The sequence below is a fragment of the Sus scrofa genome, chromosome 13 (assembly GCF_054392235.1).
Source record: "Sus scrofa isolate SSC_HxYL_T2T_F1_AM1 chromosome 13, Sscrofa_HxYL_maternal_Yorkshire_Landrace_v2.0, whole genome shotgun sequence".
Lineage (NCBI taxonomy): Eukaryota > Metazoa > Chordata > Mammalia > Artiodactyla > Suidae > Sus > Sus scrofa.
The window spans coordinates 177924408-177943094 of NC_139395.1; the positions used below are offsets into that span (position 1 = coordinate 177924408).

The 18687-nt window shown below is 34.9% G+C and overlaps 1 protein-coding gene across 8 annotated transcripts in view; it reads right to left on the bottom strand.

The window, feature by feature from the left end:
* The window catches only part of ARL6 (ADP ribosylation factor like GTPase 6), a 47094-nt gene that overhangs the window by 26309 nt on the left and 2098 nt on the right, over nucleotides 1-18687 (bottom strand). For all 8 annotated transcript variants that reach the window (XR_014823575.1, XR_014823579.1, XR_014823578.1 and 5 more), the window contains 4 exons: nucleotides 16967-17111; nucleotides 11413-11474; nucleotides 10948-11016; nucleotides 4951-5045 (listed from right to left, as the gene is read on the bottom strand). Coding sequence is in view for 3 of the 8 variants with exons in the window: in XM_003358869.5 (XP_003358917.1) it covers nucleotides 4951-5045; nucleotides 10948-11016; nucleotides 11413-11474; nucleotides 16967-17089 (349 nt within the window). In the remaining 5 variants the exon portion in view is untranslated. The remainder of the gene's footprint in view (nucleotides 1-4950; nucleotides 5046-10947; nucleotides 11017-11412; nucleotides 11475-16966; nucleotides 17112-18687) is intronic.

The following is an 18687-nucleotide window of genomic DNA, read 5'->3' on the forward strand; positions in this document are numbered from 1 at the left end:
TGATGTTCAAAATCATATTAGTAGTTCCTGAGCTCCAGGTGTGGGGTGTTGACTGGAAAGGGGCATGAGAGAACTTTTTGGGGAATAAAAAAGTTTTTTCTTGACTGGAAGTGTACTTACTTAAGTGTATGAATGCATTTGTCAAAATCACAGAACTATATACTTAAGATCTGAGCATTTCACTGCATTACAATTTATATTTCAATTTAAGAAAATGTTCATATATACTTCAGCTGAGAAATCCCTCCTTTGGGAATCTATTTTATAAAATAAATGCATTAGGACGTATGTAAATATATATGGACAAGGCTTCAGTTAAGGAAACAAAGGTTCCCACTGTATTTAAAGCAGATTTTAAAGGAAGTATTTCATTTTTTAGTCAATACCACAACATTATTTGGGGAGAAAGTGCAAAGATTATCAAAACAGAAATGTAGAATTAAAAATACCTTCTCAACCCAGATAAAAAACTGCTAAGTTTTTAAAAGGGAAAAAGTCACATAAATAGGCTGGGAGAAGAATCAGTGCCATCAAAATGACTATACTACTTAAATAATCTATAGATTCAGTGCAATCTCTATTAAATTACCTATGGCATTTTGCAAAGAACTAGAACAAAAAATTTTTAAATGTCTATGGAAATACAAAAGACTCTGAAGCAATCTTAACAAAGAAAAACAGAGCTGGAATAATCATGTCCCTGACTTCAGACTATACTACAAAAGCTACAGTCATCAAAACTGTATGGTACATGGGAGTTCCCATCGTAGCTCAGCAAAAAAGAATCTGTCTAGTACCTATGAGAACGCAGGTTCAATTTCTGGCCTTGCTCAGTGGGTAAAGGACCTGGTGTTGCCATAAGCTGTGGTGTAAGTTGCAGACATGTCTCGGATCTGGTGCTGCTGTGGCTGTGACGTAGGCCAGCAGCTACAGCTCTGATTCGGCCCCTAGCCTGGGTACCTCCACATGCCAAGGGTGCAGCCCCCAAAAGACAAAAATAAAAACAAAAACAGGATGGTATGGGCACAAAAACAGAAATAAAGATCAGTGGAATAGCACAAAAAGCCAAGAAATTAATCCATGCACATATGGTCAATTAATTTGTGACAAAGGAGGCTAGGATATACAATGGAGAAAAGACAGTCTCTTCAATAAATGCTACTGAGAAAACTGGACAGCTACATTTAACAGAATGAAATTAGAACGTTCTCTTATACCATACACAAAAATAAACTCAAAATGGATTAAAGATCTAAACATAAGACCAGATACTATAAAACTCTTCAAGCAAAACATAGGCAGAACACTCTTTGACATAAATTACAGCAATATACTTTTGGATCCAACCCCTAGAGTGATGAAAATAAAAACAAAAATAAACAAATGGGGGAGTTCCCACTGTGGGACAGTGGGTTAAGAATATGGCTACAGCAGCTTGGGTTACCGCAGAGGGGCAGGTTCAATTCCCGGCCTGCCTGGTGCAGTGGGTTAAGGATCTGATGTTGCTGCAGCTGTGGCACAGGTCACAGTTGGCTCAGATTCAATCCCTGGTCCAAGAACTTCCATATGCCATGGGTGTGGCCAAAAAATTAAAAATAAAAATAAACAAATGGGACATAATTACACTTAGAAGCAAAGGAAATCATTAACAAAATGAAAAGACAACCACAGAATGGGAGAAAATATTTGCAAATGAAGAGACTAACTAGGGATTAATCTCCATATAATACACAAGTATCTCAAACAGCTTTATATCAAAAAACCCAATCAAAAAAATGGTAAAAATATCTATACAGACATTTCTCCAAAGAAGACAGACAGATGGCCAAAAAGCACATGAAAAGATGCTCAATACTACTAATTATTAGAGACATGCAAATCAAAACTACAGTGAGGTATCACCTCACACCGTTAGAATGGCCATCATCAAAAATTTTACAAGCAATAAATGCTAAAGAGGGTGTAGAGAAAAGAGAACCCTCCTATACTGTTGGTGGGAATGTACATTGGCATAACCACTATGGAAAACAATATGGAGGTTCCTTAAAAAACTCCTTAAATATAGGAGTTCCTGCTGTGATGCAATGGAATTGGGGTGTATCTGCAGTGCCAGGATACAGGTTCAATCCCCAGCCCTGCATAGCAGGTAAGAAGCCTCTGGCACTGCTGCAGGTATAAGTTGCAACTGTGGTTTGGATCTGATCCCCGGCCTGGGAACTTCATGTGTTGCAGGGTGGCAAAAAGAGAAAAAACAAAAAACAAAAAACAAACTAAATATACAAAATTCTTTCCTCAATTGTCATTTATCATGCCACTTGAAAGGGTTAGGTAATATAAGAATCATCTCTGAAAGTTAGGTAATTCCTACCCTGTTTGATAGAAAGCAAGACTTGGCAACTCAAAAGAAAAAGAATTACTTCATAAAATTCCAATTATTCCTTACTACTTTCCCTATGTCGCCTATGTATTTTATAATCATCTCTATCTGAATGAAAAATCTATTAAAATTTTGGAAATGAGAATGGTGGCAGTGACAAAATATTTGTCTTCTTTTTATGGCCGCACTCGCAGCACATGGAAGTTCCCAGGCTAGGGGTCAAATCTGAACTGAAGCTTCTGGCTACACCACAAGCACCACAACACTGGATCTGAGTCACATCTGAACCTTACGCTGAAGCTTGTGGTAGTGCCGAATCCTTAATCCATTGAGTGAGGCCAGGGATTGAATCCATGTCCTCACAGACACTATGTTGGGTTCTTCATCCACTGAGCCACAATGGGAACTACTGTTTCCATTTTATTATCAGACAAAAGTTAGGAATATAAAAATAACTTCAAATTTTACATTTCAATGTACTATTATTAGAGTGTTGTAGTCTCTAACTTTTGTATTTGTAGGATTTATTGAAAGGAAATCCAATGGAATTCGAAATGTTAAAAGGCCACAGAATAAAATGTTCACTTTGATTATCTCAAAAAAATACAGGCTGGATAATTTCCCTCCAAATATTTTCATAAATTTGAGTTTGTCCAATAAAAATGCCAAAGACATTGTGGTTAAGCAGCAAGAATTGTTAGAAAGCCTCACACTACTTCTGTTCCAACAAATCCACATCTCCTTTTTATTTTTAGGGCTGCAACCATAGCATACAGAAGTTCCCTGGCTAGGAGCTGAATCTGAGCTACAGCTGCTGGTCACAGCCATAGCCTCGGAGATACCAGATCCAAGCTGCGTCTGTGACCTACACCACACACAGTTCACGGCAAGGCCAGATACCCGACCCACTGAGTGAAGCCAGGGATCAAACTCACATCCTCATGGATACTAGCAGGATTCATTTCTACTGCGCCACAACAGGAACTCCAACAAATCAACATCTCTTTTTAAACCACATTCAAAAAGGCCTTTTCTAAAAGTCCTAGCACAAAGATCACTTAAAATTTTTCTGCATGAGTAGGGTAGAAATGCAGAATTCTATATTCTAAAACTGTTAATGGTGTGGAAAAAAAAAAGAATATCAATAGGTGAATGACTGAAAAAACTATGGTACATTCATAGTATGGCATAAGAGACACCATTAAAAAGAGTAATTACACATATGCAATTTGACTTGAAAGGATTTCCATTATGCAGTGTTGAGAATAGGAAAATGCAGAAGAGTGTACAGAATATAATTCCATTTTAGTAAATAACAATGACAGTCCTCAGAGCCTCCAACCCTACACAGTTGGTTCTCCATATTCACAGAATCCGCATCCACAAATTCAAACTGTGGGTGGAAAATATTTTGGGGAAAAAATTACAGAAAAGTCTCAAAAGCAAAACTTGAACTTACTGTGTGCTGGCATTATTTACACAGTATTTACATTTTGTTAGATATTGTAAGTAATCTGCAGATGATTTAAAGTATGTGGGAGGATGTGCGTAGGTTCTATGCAAATACTACACCATTTTATAATAGAGAACTGAGCAATTGTGGCTTTTGGTATCCTCAGGGGTCCTAGAACCAATGTTTTGTGGATACCAAGGGATGACTGCATATATCTTTGGCACCTGTAATGTATATGTGTATATACGTGTGTGTGTGTATCGTATGGTATATATAAAGGAATGAAAGAAAAAGTACTAAACTGTTAATACTTATATCTTAAAAAAAGGTTGGGGGGCTGGCAAATATTTAAAAACAGAGGAGTTCCCGTGGTGGTGCAGTGGTTAATGAATCCGACTAGGAACCATGAGGTTGCGGGTTCGATCCCTGCCCTTGCTCAGTGGGTTAATGATCCGGCGTTGCCGTGAGCTGTGGTGTAGGTTGCAGACGCGGCTCGGATCACGCGTTGCTGTGGCTCTGGCCTAGGCCGGTGGCTATAGCTCCGATTCAACCCCTAGCCTGGGAACCTCCATATGCCGCGGGAGCGGCCCAAGAAGTAGCAACAACAACAACAACAAAAGACAAAAAGACAAAAGTCAAAAAAAAAAAAAAAAAAAAAAAAAACCCAGAAAATGCCTATTTTAAAAGAATTCCCACAATAAATATGTAATAAATACTGTGATTACACCTACACACATACACATACATGTAAAAAGAAGGTAACCAAAATTTTTTTAATGTTTTGAAGTATGGATTTTTACTTTCTTCCTTATTCTTTTTCCGTCTACATTTTTTGCTATTGGCACACATTATATAATTAAAAAAAAAGGTATTTTTCTTTTTTCAGGGAAATAAAGGTCAAAGAACCAGAAAAAATTACAAAAGCTTTGACATTTAAATAATATTTCATACTGCAAGTAAAGATATTATAAATTCTACATTGTTGTTTTAAAATTCAAACATTTTAAATAAAGATCACTCAGTGTAAGCGACACTTTTTGCTGACATCAGAGAACAAAACATCCTATGTAAGCAGACCCTAAAGCACACATATTACAGAATGAACAACACACACACATACCTGGATGATTCAGAAGAGTATCAAGTTCTTCTTTGGCCACAACCATTCTTAATCTATCACTACTATCAATGACAAAAATAATGGCTTGTCCTTCTCTGTATAATATAAAGAATGAGAAAAATTAAAGATAAACTTACACATTTTTCTATGTTTACTATCCATTTGCATTTCCTAACCTGTGTATTATTTCTTTATGTCTTTTGTCCATTTATCATGAAAGGCTTTGGTGCTGTTACTTATTAGTTTATAGGAGTGATTGACATATTAATCATGTTGGTCATATTTCATGTAAAATAATTTTTTTCATTTGGATCATGATATAGTAAATTTAATGACTCATTTCATAATTTCAAACATAACAAGTAAAACCATAATCCTATGACACAGATACAATCATTATTAATACTTTCATGCAAATTGTTTTCAACATTTTCTTTGTGGATATTCACATATGAATATCTGTGCTTAAATGGAATCTTGCTGTTTTATACTGCCTTTCTAATATACATGTACATTTCCCTGATCTTTTTTTTACAGTATAGTTTGAACTACTTTTACATGAAACATTAAAGATCTATACTAGTTTTTTTCAAATATTTTTTGCCATAACCATAGAGAGGAATACATTTTACCTTAAGATGCACTCAGACATATATGTAAATGTGTTTGAAATAGTCTCCTGAAACAATACTTACAGAAAGCTTTTATTCTAATTAATTATTTTAAGCTGATAACCAGTCACTGAACTGGTTTAAGCATTTGCTTATAAATCACACTCGCCCTTCAAAAATCACTGATTCCCTTCACACCTTTCTTTTAATGGATATAAGGTATTCCACTGCATAGATGTGTCATTAAATATTGTATCAAACTGCTGGTGTTGGACTTTATAGGTTACTTATAATTTTCACTGCTATGAAAGATTTGGGATAAAAATACTTCTAAACATTAAATTTTTTAGATATTCTAATATTCATTCTTAGAAATAAAATTTCTAGGAATACATACAAAATTTAAAGTTTTAGATAAAAATTGACAAATCACCCTCCAGAAGTGCACTACCAATTTATACAACTACCAGCAGTTTTCCCACCCCCTTGCCAACATGGCTCTTATTTTTTACCATTCTAATAGGATATTATTTTACTTTGTATTTGATTAATAGGTAGTTAAGTTCAACATATTTTTGTATATTTATTGGATATTTATATATCTTCTGTGATGCACTTATTACAGTCATAAATTAAGATTTCAAAGTTCAATGTCATTAGCAATCACATGTATATGCAAAATAAGACAACTTTTAAATACCATTTTCTCCTATCATTTAAAAAAATGGATATAAATTATCACAGTCATGTACTACTACTGGATATAGAAACTGGTACAATGGGAGATATCTATCAAGAACTTTAAAAACATTCAATTACTTTTTTTTTTTTTTTTTTATTTTCCCACTGTACAGCAAGGGGGTCAGGTTATCCTTAGATGTATACATTGCAGTTACAGTTTTTTCCCCCACCCTTTCTTCTGTTGCGACATGAGTATCTAGACATAGTTCTCAATGCTATTCAGCAGGATCTCCTTGTAAATCTATTCTAGGTTGTGTCTGATAAGCCCAAGCTCCCGATCCCTCCCACTCCCTCCCCCTCCCATCAGGCAACCACAAGTCTCTTCTCCAAGTCCATGATTTTCTTTTCTGAGGAGATGTTCATTTGTGCTGGATATTAGATTCCAGTTATAAGTGATATCATATGGATTTGCCTTTGTCTTTCTGGCTCATTTCACTCAGTATGAGATTCTCTAGTTCCATCCATGTTGCTGCAAATGGCATGATGTCATTCTTTTTTATGACTGAGTAGTATTCCATTGTATATATATACCACATCTTCCGAATCCAATCATCTGTCGATGGACATTTGGATTGCTTCCATGTCCTGGCTATTGTGAATAGTGCTGCAATGAACATGCGGGTGCATGTGTCTCTTTTAAGTAGAGCTTTGTCTGGATAGATGCCCAAGAGTGGGATTGCAGGGTCATATGGAAGTTCTATGGATAGATTTCTAAGGTATCTCCAAACTGTTCTCCATAGTGGCTGTACCAGTTGACATTCCCACCAGCAGTGCAGGAGGTTCCCTTTTCTCCACAGCCCCTCCAGCACTTGTTATTTGTGGATTTATTAATGATGGCCATTCTGACTGGTGTGAGGTGGTATCTCATGGTAGTTTTGATTTGCATTTCTCTTATAATCAGCGATGTTGAGCATTTTTTCATGTGTTTGTTGGCCATCTGTATATCTTCTTTGGAGAAATGTCTATTCAGGTCTTTTGCCCATTTTTCCATTGATTGATTGGTTTTTTTGCTGTTGGGTTGTATAAGTTGCTTATATATTCTAGAGATTAAGCCCTTGTCAGTTGCATCATTTGAAACTGTTTTCTCCCATTCTGTAAGTTGTCTTTTTGTTTTCTTTTGGGTTTCCTTTGCTGTGCAAAAGCTTTTCAGTTTGATGAGGTCCCATGGGTTTATTTTTGCTCTTATTTCCCATGCTTTGGGAGACTGACCTGAGAAAATATTCATGATGTTGAGGTCAGAGAGTGTTTTGCCTATGTTTTCTTCTAGGAGTTTGATGGTGTCCTGTCGTATATTTAAGTCTTTCAGCCATTTGGAGTTTATTTTTGTGCATGGTGTGAGGGTGTGTTCTAGTTGCATTGCTTTGCATGCAGCTGTCCAGGTTTCCCAGCAATGCTTGCTGAATAGACTTTCCTTTTCCCATTTTATGTTCTTGCCTCCCTTGTCAAAGATTAATTGACCATAGGTGTCAGGGTTTATTTCCGGATTCTCTATTCTGTTCCATTGGTCTGTCTGTCTGTTTTGATACCAGTACCACACTGTTTTGATGACTGTGGCTTTGTAGTATTTCTTGAAGTCTGGGAGAGTGATGCCTCCTGCTTGGTTTTTGTTTCTCAGGATTGCTTTGGCGATTCTGGGTCTTTTGTTGTTCCATATAAATGTTTGGATTGTTTGTTCTAGTTCTGTGAAAAATGTCATGGGTCATTTGATAGGGATTGCATTGAATCTGTCGATTGCTTTGGGTAGTATGGCCATTTTTACAATATTGATTTTCCCAATCCAGGAACATGGAATATCTTTCCATTTCTTTACATCTTCTTTTATTTCTTTGATTAAAGTTTTATAGTTCTCGGCATATAGGTCCTTTACCTCTTTGGTCAGGTATATTCCCAGGTATTTGATTTTGTGAGGTACAATTTTAAAAGGTATCGTATTTTTGTATTCCTTTTCTAATGTTTCATTGCTGGTATACAGAAATGCAACTGACTTCTGAATGTTAATCTTATATCCTGCCACTTTGCTGAAATTATTAATCAGTTCAAGGAGTTTTGGGGTTGAGTCCTTAGGGTTTTCTAGGTATAGTATCATGTCATCTGCATACAGTGACATTCAATTACTTTGAGACAGAAATTTTATTTCTGGAATTTATTCTAAGGAAACTAACAATGATAAAGATTTATGTGGCAAGATGTTTATAAGAATAATTGTTTATAACCTTCAAAAACTGAGAACAGCCTTTATATACAGAAACAGAGAAATAATTAAGCAGATTTTGCCACAGGAATATGAAAAATATTAGACAGCTATGAGAGTTACATCCTTTTTGTTTTTTCTGATTTACCCTTACTACAGAATTTTAACTGAAAAACATGGTACATACTTTAGAAGGCTCTCTTCTCAATTATGTAAAGCATATATTATGTATTTCTTTTTTTAATATATTTAAATTTTTTTTTCATTATAGCTGGTTTACAGTGTTCTGTCAATTTTCTACTGCTCCCGTGTGGCTCGCAGCATTAGCTATTTCAAAACAGAAGAAACATACCAAAAAGATCAACAGTGGTAAATTTATTAGCAATGAGATTTATGGGAAACAATTTTTTAAATAGTATTATCTATATTTTTCAAACATTAACTTCTTTCCAAATATGTACTCCTTATATTTTATGCTTTATTACTTCTTCATATTCTAAGAGTAACATGTAAAATTACACAATAATTAGTATTACAGAATCATATAAAAGACAAACCAAACTTCCTTTATAATCTTATTATTCCCAAAACAATTGCTATTAATGGTGTGGTGCATCTTCCACCAATAATTTACTTCTCTCTATATATATATACTAATAAGCACATACTTTCATTAAGAATATTTTTCTTTATATAATTGAGATATTAAAAAAAGTCATTAAAAAATGTTTAATACACATTCTTTTACATATATATTTACCCAGAAGTTCTAGTCATACTGTACTTTTCTGAAAGCCAAAATTATGGCTGGAGGGTATGAACATTTTTCATTTTAACAGATATTGATAAACTACCCTGAAAAAGATGTTATGTCTCACTATAGTAGAGGCCTGTTTTGCCGATAGTAGACTTAATTAATCTTTTTAAGCTCTTTTAGTCTAATAGATTAAAACGCACTTGTTCTTTCTTAATCAGAAAAGTACAGAGATATATGAAGTATATGTACTATTACTGTAGATTTCTCAACAGTATCCATATTCATCATTCAACGTACAACGTATCTATAATGTTTCTAAATTCACTAACTTCTTCTAAAATGATCTTGAAGAAAAACAAGTTAAAATCAGAAAAAGATTTCCTATTATGAAGTACTATTTTCTATGTAGTACTATACTCTCTGTTAAGTAATTAAAATAAATGTTACTTTTTTAAGTATCTAAAGTTAATAAACTTTTTAAAAAAAGGAATTATTTACCAACTAATTGGTAGAGGCAAAAAAACAAACAAAAAAAAAACCAAAAAAACAAAAAAAACCCTACACTGAAAACTCAGGTTTCCTCAAAAACAAAAACACTTCACATTTCCCCAGAGAATTTAATGCAGGATACCACAAACATGCCACTCCTTCTCCAAATTGGTTCTCAAATCTGAAGTAATCTTTGCTTTCTACCTCAAAGGTCCTCTGGATTTATATGATTTAAATGGGTCTTCAATCTATTAAAGCACTCACTGAAAAACAAGTATCTACAACAAATCTCCTCTGGTTCTTATCCAAGGGATATAATATTTGTTCCCACAACAGCATGAAAGATTAGCATGAGAAAATTAAAATCTCATCTGGCATTCATTGCATGCCATTTCAAGCCAGGAGATCATAATGACAAAACGGCATTTAGTGAAGTGATCCTGTTTGTAAGTTTCAGACTCCAGAAATGAGTCACATTGATCTTAAATGAAGGGGTTCTAGCCATACTAGAAGTTTAAATGAATTCATTTTAACAACACCATGCAAATCTTGAGAGGGCATAACATATTTGGATCCTAGAAACTTGACAGCTGTCAATCTAAGTGAGCACTTGTTTGCACATACCAAAAAATATCTTATTATAACTGCTTGTAAAACAAATGGATCAACTGTTAGGTCTGTTACTTTAAATAAATTTATTTAATAAGTATTTATTGATCTTTATGCCCAGCATCATACTTGGCCTTGAAGAAATAATTTGAATAATAAAAAAACCCCTGCCCTTGAGGAGTCCAGAATCCCATTGGAGAGGCAGCTATATTTCATGATATAATAAGTATGATTATAGACACGTTAATGGACAAAGTATTGTGTAAACACTGGGGACAAGAACAATTGGATAAAGAGTAGAATCTTCATAGGGGAGGTGACTTTTGAGCTGGTTCTTAAAAGAATTAATTAGTCATTAAACCTAAGATGCAGAAGGGCAGAGTAAAACAGGACATTAAAAACAGAGAGAAGGCCCAGGGTCATGAAGGATCTGAAGCATTTGAGAAATAATGTGAGGTATGATCATACTTTTTTAAAAATTAGGAAGTATATTTAAATTATGTAAAATTTGCAATCCAGCCCATGTAACATTTGGATTTCTAATCATTATTTGTTATAAAAAATATAACCATCCAGTTAACAAACATTCACATACTTACTTATAATAGTGTTCCCAGAGATTTCTGTATCTTCCTTGGCCTGACATGTCAAACACAGTAAAAGACAAACTACAAAACAGAACAAAACAAATAAAACAAAAATCATGGCTACATTAAAAGCTACTAAAAGTGTAACTTTTACTTAAAATTTTATATTGTTTTCAATCACAGAAATCACTCAATTTGGTCCAGCTTTCAATACAAATACCATAGAATGAATTTATTGAATATAAATATGATTTTACAATGAGTAACATATCATAAAAATATTTTGAGTGAGGTTATGAGAGTTTATATAAATTCTAAATTCTGAAGCATAATCCAGACATTGTGGTACTAATATTTTAACATTTATGGACTTCTGAAACAACAAATTACTTTTTCTAAGAGTTGGAGGAATGTCTAGGTAGATCTAATACCATTTTTCACTCACAACTTAATCACAAGTATAATAAAATGAATTACCTGGATGATTTGAATTTCTCTATGCTGAATCCTATCGTTGGGACTATATCTTGAGACTGAGCCTTTAAGTAAAAAAGACAAAGTTTAGAAACTTGCAATTACCAAAGATGAATTTTTTCCTCAGGTTAAAAAAAACCATCCAGATATTCCAATTCCAAAATCTACCACTAGGGTGATGGAAGAATTAAATAAAATTATAATTTTTGCAATGAGATCTCTGTGTGTAAATTCTTTATAGAAGTTTAAGATTTACTAACTATGAATTTACATAATGTGTATGTCTTAATTCATATTTTGTGGCTTGTTGCAAGTTATCATGAACTTTAAGTTGTTTGATAAGTCACCTTGAAGTCACATGTAGGACTTTCTAATCTTTTATACTTACTGAGTTTATATTTGCTACAGAGGACTGTCCTCATGTCTGGATGGTAAATATACATGGTGCCTACTCTCATGGCATTTAAAATCTAGAAGAGTTAAATAGCAATAAACAACTAAGTTACAAGTGAAGACAATTTTGTGCAATGCTGAGTGCAACAGAAAGTGACTGAGGCTGGGAGGCAATGGGGCAGAGGAGGATTAGTATAGGAATAGCTGCTTTGATGAGGTGACAGCTCACCCAGGAGTAAATGTGAAGAAGGGGAAAAGCTATGACAAAACCTTAGCAAAGAATATTTCAGTCAAAGGAATTAGCCAGGTCAACGTCAAAAAGACAAGGAGGAACTCACCACTCAGGCCTGTATGTCTAAAAGACACTGAGCAAGGGAAAGAGCTATCTGTAACCAAGTAAGAGAGGCAGGGCCTTGAAGGCTAAGGTGGGAATTGTGTGGAAAAGAGACTGCAAGGGGGCAAGAGCACATTGGGAGACCTGCTGACAAGTCCCACAGGCAAGTAAAATGTCTTAAACCAACAAGTTAACTCATCAAATGGTTCATAAAATACCTCTACTATCAAGACTTTATTTTCCTTTTGAATAAAAATCCATCCACACTTTCTGATCCAGATGCCTCGGAGTTATTCTTCACTCCTTCCTTTTTTACTTTACCTACATAACTATTCTTTAGGCTTTATTGGTTCTATTTCACTAACTTAGGCCTTTCTCATTTCTTGCTTCAAATTACTACAACAGCCTCCTGATTACTCCTAATTGCTAATATATGGCCTTAAACAAGTTAACTTGTCTAATCCAAATTTTTCTCAAATGTGAGGTACATTATTATTATCCTTAACTTATAATGTTATTGTGAGAATTAAATGAGTTAATGCTGATGCAAAATGCTCAACATAGTGTCTGATCCACAGTAAACACTCAGCAAATGTTTGCTATTATTAGAATTACACTTTCACTCATTTCAGTCTCGTTTCCAATTTTCTCCATACTGCCAAAAGTGCAACTTCAAAAACAACAACAACAACAAAAAAACAAACCCTTTCAGTTCATCTAGTTGCCTTTCTGTAAAAACAGGAAAAGCAGAGGGAAAATTGTTGCCTCACATCACTATGTTCACTTTCGTAGTCTACTCCTGAAAATTTAAAATTCATTTGGAAAGACAAAAGCTGAAAATTCACTCCTAGCTTGGTCACCTTAATAGTAATGTGCTGGTGAAAAGGCTTTCCAGAGATGCCCCAGTTTTGTCTTTCTGAAATGTGTTTATTCAGCTTTTCCTTCACTCCTGTGAGCTGCTTAATATTCTTCAAAAAAAAAAAAAATCTTTTTGTTTATGTTAGATTTCCTGCTACTCAGATTCCTGCCTCATACCTTAGGGGTCTTTCACTGTACAACAAACTTTGGAATAGAATTTTCTAATTGTTTTTTCTTTCTTTTTTTTTTAATGGCCGCACCTGTGGCATATGGACATTCCTGGGCAGGGGTTGAATCTGAGCAGCAGCTGCAACTTATGCCACGGCTGTGCCTTATGCCACAGCTGTGCCAATGCCAGATCTTTTAGCCCACTGTGTTAGGCCAGGGATTCAACCTACCCTCTGCAACGACCTCAATCACTGCAGTTGGATTCTTAACCCACTGTGCCACAGTGGGAACTCTAAGAATTTCCTAATTTTTGTTGCCCCAAAATATAACATTGTTTTGATTTTATGGATTTTCATGTGCCAATTGTGCTATTATTATTAAGAGAAATATAACAATAACACAAAGTGAGGAGGTTAAAAGTTTAAAGTAATCTCTGGAAATATACCTCAAATGAGTATCCTTGTCTTCACTGAACTGTAATTAGAAATTGGCCTAGCCTCTCCACAATCACCCAGCTTCTTCACAAATTCTTTTTGTTTCCAGAGAAGCTCTCCTTTAACTTGCTGCTTTAATAGGGATAAAATTAATCAACTTTCTTTCCCCCACCCTCACTTCTAAAGTTCTAGTGGACAATAATTGAAAAGACTGAACTCCACAAATTAATCAGGATAAGACAAGATATGTCAGTTGGTACATCCAGATTCAAGTAGAACTTATTTTCCTCTAAAGAATTCCAAACTAGTCTCTGCCATTCATTTTCCTTTGCTCTTTCCAGGAACAAACACATTTGGTAATTCTCTAAATTGGACAGGGAATGCTTACAAAGGAAGCGAAGAGTGCAGGAATCATTACCTAAGTGGAATAAACCAATTGAAATCGCCCTGGAATAGAGCAATATCAATAAGACTAGAACATGATTTCTGAGAGAGAGATCCTACTTAGTTTCATTAAGTCTGATAGAAATGATATCCTTGGTGCTATCAATCACCACTCCCTGCCCAAAAATGAAAATTTAAAAAAAATCACTCATTAGTCCATTTGTCTAAAAATAGACATTTAAGTGCCAAACAATATTCTAGGTACTTGGGATTTGATACTGAATAATACAAGATCTATGCTTTTATGGAATTTAATAATGAGAAAAAAATTAATAAACAACTTACCAACTGAATATGCAAGACAATTTCAGATTGTTTTAAATGTTAAGAATATAACACCGGTTGATGTAATAGAATGAGAGCATTCATGTTGGGGAATGGGGCACAAGTGGGAATTTTAAAAGAAAGGTGTTTATAGAGAACATTTCTTAAGAAAATGACAGCTAAGGCCACATTCTTAAAGAGTTATTGGGTTAAAAATGTACCTCCTTTCTTTCCCTATTCATTAGTTTAAAAAACATTAGCAACCTCAGTATATTGACAATACATGAACATTTAGGAAGTATCTAGTTATCCAGAAACTGATTTTATCAACAAAAAAAATAAGAGATTTCACTGTAAAATAAGATTTGCAATTTCTTTTGCAAGACATTTCCTAAAAGAGCATTATGGATTTCTATGATTCTCTTTAATTCATTAAAAATAACTTTTCTCATAGTGGATATAAGCTCACAAGAGATTCTTCCAGGGTTCAAAAGTAGGGAGGAAAGCAAATGCTGTATCTGCACCTGAATGACAGAGGTTCTGGGGCTTTTAAGAAGTCCCATTTCAAGTGTTCTCTTGGCTATTACCACCATGTTGTTTTTATTTTTATTTATTTATTTTTTAAGTAAAGCAACTTACTCTGCCCTCAGGATGTAGAGGTCAATTGTCTGAGGAGAAAGGATATCTGCCTAAAGAGTTAAGGCTCAGGAAATAATGTAAAAAATCAGGTGATCCCCTTAAAAATAGCCCTGGGGCTGGTTTAGGCTAGTTTCATAATTCACTAGAGTTAACAGAGAGTCAGGGATGATGGAAAGCAAAAGAAAATTAATTAAAAGGTCTTAGTTATTGGCTGTGTACCCAGGTTTCCCTGAGGGCTCTCTTTGACTAGTGTGGTATCTTAGACAGGGTCAACAGGTCTTTCACCAGACTAGTCCGGCATTGGGATATTAGAATATTTCAAGACAAGAGACTGAGCTCATGCTGTCTCCTTCCCCTTCTGCCCCAAATAAATGACTAGTAATGTTTAGAGAAGAAAGTTGTTCCCATCCATACTAAGGAAGATTATTCCTATGATAATAATTATATCTTGGGACAGAAGGTCAATATACTGTTGAGGATTGTGGAAGAGAATGTAATTTCTGTTTTGTTCTTTGAATGATATTTCTGCCAATTTGAGAACAGTACACACTGGAGGTGATGGAGGGTTGGTCCTCTTTGGGGCTATTAACTGTAGCTACGGTTTTAATCATTTTGTATTGAGATTACTTTTACAAAAAAATATTTTTTAGGGTATTCCCTGATGTGAAGATAAATGGAAATATCTCCTATAGAACAGGATCTTACCTAAAGAACTTCCTTATACTCATTGCTTATGGCCCTACCTGCAGAAGTGCAGGTCATCAGCCATTAAGTTTCTTAAGAATTAGCCCAGGTTGATCTGCTGATAGCTGATCTTTGGAACTACTTATGGACCTAGGCATAAATGGGTATGGTTCTACTTTTACCATATGTCACCTGTTCTCTAAATTCAATTTTGGACCTATTCAATTGGGTAGGATGCTATATTTATTCCTCTTTATAGGGGGAAAAAAGACTTTCATCTTCTCAGTTTGTGAAATGGAATTAAGCATCCCTGATTCTGCCTCTCTCTGTATCTTTCTCATTTGAGAGCCACATGCTTATCGAAACCATGCATTCTTATCTGTTTTCAGCCATGCAGTAAAGCTAGAAGAGTATGATCTTTCCTCAAGAAGGAAAACTTGAATTTGGGGATGCTAATCATAACTCAAGAGAGTGGAGCAAATACTCTGGTCAAACCTAAACCTTGCCTGGCAAAATCAACTTTTTCAATAAAACTGCTATTTTCATCTTTGCCCAACTTAAGCATGTATATCTCAGCTGATTTTCAGTTCAGCTGGGGAGCCCTTAACATCCAAATTACGTTCCAAATTCATTTGCAGCTTCTTATCCTGGCTGCTTCAAACTAATTCCCATCTGAAGATATATCAGCAGCTAGTTGTTTTCACATTGCAAACTTATCCATGCTAAAGAAGGGAATGACCAGAAGAAAAGAAATAATGTCACTTTTGTAATTCCAAAGCAATCTCAAACTGAACAGAGGTAAAACTGAAGCTGTTGGGAGAAAACAAGTAGTAAGTCTTCTTCTGAAGCACTGTGTGGGAGCAATGAAGTCCACCTTTAATTACCATATTTAGGAGCAATACTTCCCACTCTCCAGCCACTCAGCCTTAAATGACAAAGTCACTTTGTTTGCTACTACTGACATGCATACCATACTCTTGGTAAACCGCCTAATTATCCATAGAACCTATAAAAATGATTCACCTTTCCCTTTATTTTGTTCCTCTTGTAAAGAAGGAGCCAAAAAGAAGGAAATGCTACCTGAAAGTAACTGCTAATTTGTGAATCTCTTTTGAGAAGAAAAGACATTTGGAAAATATTCCAGTTTAAATAATCAACATTTACCTACAAACCTGCATAAAATACACTGCAAATTATGGCTGGCTGATACCTGTTACTTTGAGGTACCACAAGGTTAACAAATTTCATAACATTATAATGAAGTTATAATGGTAAACAAAGTAAGTCTCGATTAACTTTCTTTAGCAGAAAATACATAGCGTCTAATAAACATACTTACATTTGAAGGTTTAAGTTTATTAATGATTGTTGTTTTGCCACTATTATCCAGCCCAAGGCACAAAACATGAACCTCCTTCTTCTTTAGGCCAAGCAGGCCTGAAAGTCTGTCTAGCAATCCCATGAGTCAAGTATTTACAAATCAGCTGCAAGTCAGGATTAAAAAAAAGATCTATTAACCCAGGCACATTAGTTATGGAAAACATGGGCATATTTATCAAACAATTTCATAATTTAAAGACACAGTGATATTATGAAAATCATGTCAATGTAGCTTTGCATTTAGTAAACAGAGTTTAAGCTGATTACCAGAAAGGAGTCTTAACTGAAATGCAGATTGGTAGCTAATAACACCTAGCAACACAGAATAATGCCCTTGAAATAACTGTAGATTTCTCATTGTAGCTTAAATGACTCAAAAAGAAAATTAGGTTAAATTCATGTGGAATTTGAATTTAAATTCATGTTAGTATCATGTGGAGTATGCCATTTGTGATATTTGAGAGTATCTGCAGCCTTTTCTGGAAATCTGAAAAAATGTATGGGCAATGGTGCTCAGGTAGAGCATGATATGCTGAGGCTTGGAAAGTAGAAGATCAGATAACAGAGAACAGTGAGATCTTAATTTTTCCTTAGTCTTACATATATCTTTGTAAGTCATCACAAATCCATCTGGGAAGAAGGTTATATATAAAAAATACACATACTTTTTTTTTTTTTTTTGGCTTTTTTGCTTTTTAGGGCCACACATGTGGCATATGGAAGTTCCCAGTCTAGGGGTCGAATTGGAGCTGCAGTTGTCGGCCTACACCACAGCTACAGTAACACAGGATCCAAGCCTTATCTGTGATCTACACCACAGCTCACCGCAATGCCGGATACTGAGCAAGGCCAGGAATTGAACCCCCATCCTAGTGGTTACTAGTCAGGTTCATTATCTCTGAGCAACAATGGGAACTCCCCCCACCCCCACAAACACAATTTTATTGCTCCTCAATAAATATCTGTTTCTTTGAAAAAAAACTTATCTGAAATATCCTGTTAAGTATAATTTTAAAAGAACTTTTACTAGCATACTAGTAAAGAGGACAAATGTAAATACCAATCTTACATTTTAATCTCATTTTCTTAAATACTATAAGAGTTTCTTTGTTAACCTGTCTCTGAAGTGTTAACTCGTTTATCAGTTATTTCTTTGGGAAAAAAAATTCTTCCAATGCACCTTCAAAAAAATTCCATCAGTAATCCAAATATGTAAGTATTTTGATGTCAAATAAAACTGCTAATGACTTATTGTTGACTATGTGATAACTTTATGGCTATTCATATCCTTTACGATGCTATTAGATTTATACTTCGGGTCTCCAAAAGAAATTTTCCAAAGGTGCTTCCTTTGGGTCCATCACCATGCCTCACCCCCAAAAATATTTGTATGTTGTGGGAGAAAAGAGATCCCTTTTGCCAACCCTCATTTGTTGCAGGGACCGCTAAAGGAGTAACTACAGTACACCTGTATTCCAAACATTTCCTATTACTCCCCAAACCATCATTTTCAAACTTCTCTAAATATTAAATCTCATTTAATTGATTTATTCTCATCTTCATCTAAGGTTCCAGAAGATGATCATCTTACAACTTCTTCAATATTTTTTATTTTTTTATCTTTTTAGGGCCACACCCGTGGCATATGGAAGTTCCCAGGCTAGGGGTCCCTAAACAGAG